General features: G+C 27.2%; 1 protein-coding gene across 1 annotated transcript; it reads right to left on the bottom strand.

Annotated features, from left to right (window-relative positions):
• Positions 1–1,500: 1,500 nt before the first annotated feature.
• On the bottom strand, positions 1,501–2,362 carry LOC112521730. The gene is made up of 2 exons (XM_025130727.1): positions 1,873–2,362; positions 1,501–1,517 (listed from the first exon to the last, which is right to left on the bottom strand). Exons 1-2 carry the CDS (start codon positions 2,360–2,362, stop codon positions 1,501–1,503), a joined length of 507 nt encoding a protein of 168 aa, XP_024986495.1.
• Positions 2,363–9,509: the final 7,147 nt, after the last annotated feature.

Raw genomic sequence — 9,509 nt, 5'->3', positions numbered from 1 at the left:
TTTTATAAAGATAATAATTAAGTATTCTGTTAAAACTCAATGATTATCCTAATTATATTTTAGATTTTTTATATTTAAAATGAGATGTTTATCCTGTATTTGATTGTGTTTATCTGCAGTTAGTTATACAAATTCAGTTATGAGATGAAATCGGATAGGGATGAAATTGTTTAGAGATGAACGGGTTTAAGAGTTTTAAGAGTTTAAGAGTTTTTAAAAGTTTTAGCCAAATGCTTTATAATATAGTATAGATATATATATATATTCTCTTTGTGATTTTAATCATTAAATTTTTTTAGGTTTAAGTATTATGTGGTTAGAAATAAATGAAGTTGCATTGGTTTTGGATATTTGCAACAAACTAAGCCTTCCCCCTTGAGTCTTGACCTTGAGGTAATATCTAAATGAGATCGAACTTCAAGTCTTAAGGATTTGGTTGGATTATTTAATTATCAGTAATGCATGATATAGTCAATAAAGAATATAGGATACTTAATTTGTAGATGCTTTTATTCCTAAAAATATGGTTTTGTGGGTCCTAAATTTTTTAACCAATTTATTGACTCGTACCCCTTTTATTTTCAAACATTCTTCTATGACAACTTTTTCTTATAAAATTTAATTTAATGTAAATATATAACTTAAACTAATTCATTATTTTTTAAATAAATTTATTACAAAGATCTGAAAAATATATAATATTCAATATTATTGTTATTTATTTTTAACTTTATTATAAAAGAAAATAATTTATTAAGCAAAAGAATATTAAATAGAATTCTTAAAATAAATGTAAGACTAAGTTGGATTTTTATTATGTACAATATATAATTTTACAATCGTATAAACCAAAAAAAATTATAAAATTTTATAAAAGCAAATTGCATTAGATTTGCCTTTGAGACTTGTTATTTTTTTTAAGTAAAATGTTTATTATACTATGTGGAATGTAACATCTCAAATATTTAAATATATGGTATATCTAATTACTTGGACATATTAAAATCAAGTTTTGTTGATATAACATCAAATTTTTAATTATTTTTGACGGACCCTCTGTCATCTAATGCGGCAAACCCCTTTCATGAGGTCCAATGAAATAGATTCTTTTTTTTTTTTTTTCCAGCAAAATAGACATCGGATAAGATAGATATATGGATCTAGACAACTAATTAAAATAATTCACATCTTTATTTTTTGTTAATAAAATTCAATATTCATGTTATTGTTTTTAAATGATCACATGGCTCAATATTTGTAATCTTATTTCTTTAAATCAATGTCATGTGAACGAAAACCTAATTTTATTCGGTATTTACAGGTTGTTAAGTACCTAAATTTTTCTAAAATTACAAAAATGAGGATTTTGAAAGTACTTTATTCACAATAAAATCAGAGTAAAATACGTTGGTTTTACATGTAAATTGTCTAATTATAAATATAGAAAATACTAAAAAGATTTATGAAAAACTATAACAACACATCAACTGGAAAATTTTGCTATAACACGTAAGATTCTACAATCACATCAATTGAAAACTTAAAAAATAATATTATACACAAAAACTGAGAATATTATATATATATATATATATATATATATATATATAAAAGGTATATTTCAAATACAACCATGTTTATTTGTACAATCAATGCAATCCAATTAATTGAGATATTTATGAAAATGATAAGAGTTCATTTATTATGATTTAAATATTTATGGAAGATTAATATGGTTAATTAATTATGATCACTACTTTATATTATAAAACAATCAAAATTTCTATGAAATCATATATTATTAAATTAAATGGACGGTTGAGATTGAGTTGTATTAATTGTACAAATATAAATGATTGTATAATAACCAACCTCTGTATATATGTTTTAGAAAATCTGTAAATTGGCATTTTTCTTTGTAGCAATCAAGGCAGGGCGTTAAATCGGCCCAACAGGCCATGGGTTTTGGCTGTGGAAGTTTAAACTCCTTATCATGAAGTTCCTTTGCCTTTTGTTTTACTTCCAGTTCCACCACCATCTCCTCTTCTTGCTTTTTTAGTTTTTCCAAAACCCTTTCACTGTCTTCAAGGACGGAACGGATGGCATCAACCTGAGGATTAGCAGGTGGAGGAATTGGGAGGTACATTGGCGGCCATCCGGCGGTGGCAGGGATCCCACACCTTTTAGGGTTTGATTGAGACTCGTCATGGATCTCCTTCTGATTGGTGGGTTTGGCTTGGTTTTGTTGGGGAATTGAATTTTCGGTGTCTTTGGTTTTGGTTTCCTGGTTTTCTTCTTCACTCTCATCAGCTAGCTGTTTAACTAAGTTGCCGCTTATTTGAATGGTAAATGCATCATCCATGGCTTTCGAGACCACTTCCTGAAAAAAGGAAACGTGATTATGGACCAGATCCCTTCATCTACATCTACATCTGCATCTACATATACATATACGAGACATTTGTTCATGTTCGTTCGTTTAACTAAACGAACAAAAAAATGTGTTCATGTTCGTTCGTTTATTAAATAAACGAACTTCCCGCCGAACGGTTCGCTGAACGTTCGGTTCGTTTACAGCCCTACTTATATATTTAAGCAAACAAAGCAAACTCTTGCCTAACACTTGCAATATTTGTAATTGTTGGTGCAACGCCACATAGATCCTAGTAAACTTTTTAATTACATAAAATAATTGTTAATTAATTAGAATGTTGTAGTGGGGACTATTTTCTAAAGTGTAGCTAGGTGAATTGCATATGTATATATGGTAATTACAAAAGCTAATATAACACAACTGAAAGTATAAATGAATTGTAAATATATGAACAGTCTAAGTGACCAATAAATTTAAGAGTATGTAGGATTTCACAAATGTATACTTCACATGTTTAAATATATACAACTGATTAGTTTTTTTTTTCATACGAAGTAAACAACTTTGTGCTCTTTTTCCCGATCTAAAAACACAAGCACAAAAGGACGAGTATATCGTATATAATATATATTAACGACTCTTAAAAGGACACGCAAAGTATGAAGAAATTTAAAAGAAATGTATCAAACCCATTTTTTTTAAATTTGGGCTTTTGTTAATGGATAAAGATAAGCCCAACTTCAATCAACCGGTTATCATTTTTGAAGGCTGGATTGCTCCAAGCCTCCAACCATCCTGCAAAATGACAACTCTATGCCGGTTAACTGGCTTACACAAATAGTTATTTATACTATATTATAAAGTATTTAGATAAAAAAATTTAAAAATTATTTTTTATATATGAAGTATTGTTTATTGATATATAATATTTAAAATTTAAGATAACAAGTACATTGTGCGTAAGTACTACTTATTATAACTTCATATTTGAATTCGTATAACTAACTGTAGATAAACATAACCAAATAGATGATAAACATCTTTTAAATATAAAAAATCTAAAATATAATTAGAATAACTATTGAGTTCTAATAAAATACTTGATTATTATCTTTATAAAAAATTATATTATTGAACCAAAATTAAATTACTTCGTTACTAAATCTAAATAAAATTATAATGAAAAAAAACTTGAATCACACAAAAACAAGAACTTTTAAAAAGGTTAATTTGATACTGATATCGATATTTTTTTTTCAAAATTTCGTATATTTTCAAATTTATATTTTATTCAAAAATAAAAACATTATCGCTTTCTCAAAACCATATAAAATCATATTATATCGACATAAAAAAAGAACAAAACGAAATATTGAAATCGAGGTATATCTCGATGCATTACAGGAGTACCCATCTAGTTTTAAAAATGAGTTTTTACTATTTAATCACTTTGTAAAGTAGTTTCCTAAAATAGCTATAATTTACGTATGGACTTTACTTGAAAGGAATTTTTCTACGTAAATTCCATTTTTACTTAAAATTTTGAAAAATGCAAGCTTTAAGTAGAAAGTTTACGTAGAAAATTTTACGCAAAAAGTTTACTTTCTATGTGAACTGTTTTTTTTAAATTTTCAAATTAAAAAAACAAAAAAAAAAGTTTACGCAGATTGAATGTTTTTTTGAGTAATTTTTTTTTTTTTGCAAAGTAGTTTTTATGTTTATTTTCATTAGTTCTGGAAATTAAGAAATGAATAAGAAAATGAAAGTCATGTGCAGGAGCGGATCTAGTGCGTGGTGGTAGGGGTCCTAGTCCTCCAACAAACCCACCAATTTTTTTAAGAAAAAGACTGTAAAAAGATTTGTTTAGTAAATTTTTCTATTGTGTGTCCAACAAGAACAAGGCAAGAGCCTCCAACTTGATGTTTTGATTGTCGATTGATCCATTTGCAGCACACACTGATATTTTTGTTCAAAATATAAAATATAAAAATTATACACCTCAATTAATTAGTAAAGAGTCAACTGAAAATTGACATGAATAAGTTATCATTATTCGGTTAACTGAACAGTTTAAGCCGAAAAGGAAAACTCAAAACCGTTTTCATCCGGATGAATTATTTGATTTTGAAAAATTTTTCTACACCCCTAACATTAAAAGTTTTTGGATCTGTCACTGGCCTTGTGCAATGAAAAATGCAAGCACGCCCAATCCAGTTGTTGCTTTTCTTTTTGTTACTTCAAAAGTAGCTGTTTCAGCTTCAGTCACTCGAATTTTCGATATTTCTTTCTATTTCTCATAAATTTAAAATTTTACTTTTTTTAAATATGGAAATGAAAAAATATGGAAAATTGTAAAATATATAAAAAAAATATTTTTTAGACATGGAAATTAAAGAAAGGAAAAACGAAAAAGAAATTCTTTATAAAAAGTTTATACACAAAAGTTTAAATGTAATTTTTAAATACGTTTTGCTAACCTTTCCATAAGTTTATTATGTATGCAGTTTGCTAACCTTTATATTAAATACGTTTATTTAGTCGGTAAGGTATGAGCGGATTTAGATAGTCGATTCACTATAACTCAAGTCGCATCAAAACGTTTTGAAGTTTTTTGTAACTTCTTTAAAAATCCATCTTAATATGGTCTCATTTCTAAATCAGAATTTCTAGCGATTGTGAGTTATCGTAGGGTCATTGATGTTCCACTTTCACTTGCAAACAAGTCAAACATTATTCCACATACCGTGTGATATCCTTCTTCATACCCGGCCGCCAATAGAGAGAGACTTGTAAGCTTCTTGTAACATTGCTCCACATACCGTGCGATATCCTTCTCTCTCTCTCTCTCTCTCTATATATATATATATATATATATATATATATACCCGGCCGCCAATAGAGAGAGACTTGTAAGCTTCTTGTAACATTGCTCCACATACCGTGCGATATCCTTCTCTCTCTCTCTCTATATATATATATATATAGAGAGAGAGAGATAGATCATGCAGGAAGTTAAAAAAATTCAAGAATGTAAAATGTTTCAATATCATATATGATTACATTAATTTGGGTGTGTTTAATCATATATGATTAAGTGTCTATGTATTATCAATGCAACAACTGTTTAATCACATATGATTAAACTTGTGTATTATGTGTATAATCATATATGATATTGAAACTTCTCACATTTTTGCGAAGTGTTTAGTTTCTTGTTTGAACATGTCCCTATATATATATATATATATATATATATATGTGTGTGTGTGTGTGTGTGTGTGTGTGTGTGTATAATCAAAATAAGAATCACAAAAAGATATAGATCCATGAGAACAAATAAAAATATTTCTTATCTGATTTTTTCATCAAAAGATATGATTTAAAGTGTTGTTTCACATATGTTTGTGTTCACTTGTGAAAAAAATTACATGTGAAACTTTTCTTGTCCACGTAGTGGAACTGAAAATACACGCAATACGTGTGAAACTACCGCACCATGAAACAAATATATGTGAAACAATATCTTAAATCATATTATTTAATGATAAAAATAATGTAAAAATATATTCCTAAATCATTTAATTATTGTTCTAATTTGATTTGATATAGTGATGTTAAAATTAGAATATAATAAAAAAAAACATGAGAACATCTATATCACATGTGATTTGAGTGCAAAATCACATTTCTTTTTCTTACTTTAACTAGGGTCTCATTGAATCCATCCCCCCACCCTCGCTGTATGTGTGTGTGTGTGTGTATATACACACATAGTCTCATTTTATAATCGCTATAATTTGTTAAGTTTACAGACCAGTTTTATTTCATATATGAAATACATGAAAATACAGTGTTTATACGGCAAGTGTTTCATATGTGAAACGTTTAGAATTGTTTTATCCACACACAAAATAGCCATCAATTTCACATATGAAACAACAATCAACAATGTATAAACATTGTATTTTCACGTGTGGTATTTCATATATGATACAACACATAAAAACTAGTTTGTAAGTTTGTGATAAAAACTCACGTAATAACTTCACCTCTTCCGTATCAGAACTTCATACTCTAAACTACCATCATTTGAACTACAACTCAACCCACAAGTTGTATATACCAATTCTTATTTTTTTATTTGGACAAAAAGTTGATTACTGGCAATTCTAATCAAGATCTTTGAGAACGTGTCTCATATAACACCCAATCGATCAAATTCCTCTTGGCTCCATATAGCATGTAGAAACTTTCTATCGAGGTTGGACGGAGGCGCCTCTTATCGGTCGGGAGTGAGTTGTGAATACCACCGTGGAGCGGCTTTTTCAAAAAGACGAGGGGGAAAGTCAGTAAGATGTCGGAGAAGCAAAATATGCGTTGAGGGACATTTTTAACTATTTGAGCCTAACACAAAGTACATGAGACTAGACCTGAGATTTATTTTGTATTATTTGGGGAAATTCTTATCTTTATATATCACTAGACAACAATAAGACGTGGACCATGTTTCGGGTTTAAGGAACTTATATATATAATTAAGGGCTGTTTATATAAATACTTATCCGGTAAATGCTTACCGTTAAGAGTCAACACTACAATTTATTTTACTGGGTAAGGTTGTAGTATATTAAAACGTATTCCATGCAACAATTTTCCTGGTAAGCGTTTACTCGGGTAAGAGTCGTCATCCTCACTTACCGGGTAAGACTCTCCATCCTTATCCTCGTTCTTACCAGATAAGATTCTTGGTCCTTACCATGTTCATCCGGTGAGGAAAATTACCCGGTAAGTATAAATCAATTAAATGAGATGTTTATTGAAAATTATAAGAGTTTATTTCTTATGATTTGTTTAAGAAAAAGTAATGTTTATTTATTATAATTAATATTTTAGATCAAAACCAAATATTAAATAAGCATAATTGTATTTGAAGACCCTAAATAAGGGAGTTTACTGCCATTTTTCTTCTGCATTTTTACATTCCATTTAAGATGGAATATTTAATTTCACATAATAATTTAGTTATATAATTTGGTATAGTAAATTAAGGATGCCTTGTAGACTCAAAGGGAAATTATTTGTAATGATGAGTAAAGAGGTTTAAATTAAAAAGTCACCAAAAAAATGAGATTTATTATAAAACATAAAGAAATTGTTCCAACTTTACTTTGTATAAAATGAATTATTTTTGTATCAAAATAATCATTGAAATTATATATAAAAAAATCCTTAAACAATCTTATTTGGAAAACACAAACATAAGCAATTATTATGTTTGATTTTAGCTTTGCAAGCATTTTATGTATCAATTCTCTTTAAGTATTTTTGATAATATTTATTGTAGAAAATAATATAAATTAAAATTCATATTATCATTAAAAATCATCACCAAATTCCAAATATTTTCATTTTCATTAATCACAAGTTGCAGCTTGTCTTTTTAACATTTTATAGTTTATTAATTAATTTTTACTGTGTTTACACTCTCTTTTTTAGAATATTCAATATGAAATTGTATTATATTAATATTGATGTTTTTCAGAATCTATTATTTTTACTAAGGTCAATCATTTATCTCAATGCGTGTACACATGTGACAAACCTTAGTTTGTCGCTTTATGTCATTTTAACGTCCAATGCCATCTATTTACTATTTTGTCGAATAAAAACATATGCATGTAACCAACACGTAATTTTTCAAGAACACACGCTTGATATACATATAATAAGTGGAGAACGTTCAAATAAAAATCACCTACATTTGTAAAAATCGTACAAACCACCTTTATACGTCGATTTCATTGTTTAAATTTATGAAATTTTTTCATGAAATTGTTTAATCTTGTGAAATTGTTTCTTATAATACTTTTTTTGATGAATTTGTTTCATATATGGTTATGAAATTATTTCATATAATATTTAATGAATCTGTTTCATGTATTTCTCTAAAATTAAAATAATAAAGATGATAATATCCATGATTAACACCCTACACAATAAAAATGGTTAATCAACCTTTCATAATTACAAAAAAATGAAAAATTATGATTGGTTGAATAAGGTTTTCACGATTTTTACAAATTGAGTGGTTTTTATTTGAACGCTCCCCTATAATAAGTTTTGATTTTTACATGATAAAATTATAAATCTAGATTACTGTTACTAAAAATTTGTACCAATAATTAATTATAAATTATTCTTGATTGTTCGTATTTTCAATTTTAGGTGGCTTACTAATTTGGAAACCTAACTACCTTTTTTTAATTAATATTATTTTTTAAGTTTTTTAATCATACCATATAAACTTTTAAAAAGAGCTCATAAAACATGTATTATTTATTAGGGGCGTTCATAAGTTGGGTTGATTGAATTAAATATATTTGAATAACTCAACCTAATATTTGCGGGCTAAAAAATCTTAACCCAATCCAAACCAAGGTAAAGTGCAACCTAACCCGTACGGGTTGGTCGAGTTGATACTTTGTTACATTAAAATATTCTTATAACATTGAATATGTTATTTCTCTACTTATAAATTCTTTTTCATCATCAATTGTTTGATAAAACTTATATATATTTCTTACGTATATCACATTCAATTAATTTTCTCAATTTACATATATATGTTCACAGTTATCGAACATATACATAAATATGTATATGTATATGTATATGTATATGTATATGTATATGTATATGTATATAGGGGAGCGTTCAAATAAAAATCACTCAATTTGTAAAAACTGTGAAAACCTTATTCAACCAATCATAATTTTTATTTTGTTCATTTTTTTGTAATTATGAGAGGTTGATTAACCATTTTTATTGTGGAGGGTATTAATCATGAATATTATCATCTTCATTATTTTAATTTTATAGAAATAAATGAAACAGTTTCATTAAAACTTCATTAAATATTATATGAAACAATTTCATAACCATATATGAAACAAATTCATAAAAAAAGTATTATATGAAACAATTTCAAAAGATTAAACAATTTCATGAATTTTTTTCATAAGATTAAACAATGAAATCGACGTATGAGAGTGGTTTGTACGGTTTTTACAAATGAGGGTGGTTTTCATTTGATCGCTCCTCTATGTGTGTGTGTGTGTATATATATATATATATA

The sequence above is a fragment of the Cynara cardunculus genome, assembly GCF_001531365.2.
Source record: "Cynara cardunculus var. scolymus isolate 2C chromosome LG 11, CcrdV1, whole genome shotgun sequence".
Classification (NCBI taxonomy): Eukaryota; Viridiplantae; Streptophyta; class Magnoliopsida; order Asterales; family Asteraceae; genus Cynara; species Cynara cardunculus.
Note: the sequence above shows the minus strand (reverse complement) of the source record. Positions and strands in the feature narration are given on the sequence as shown.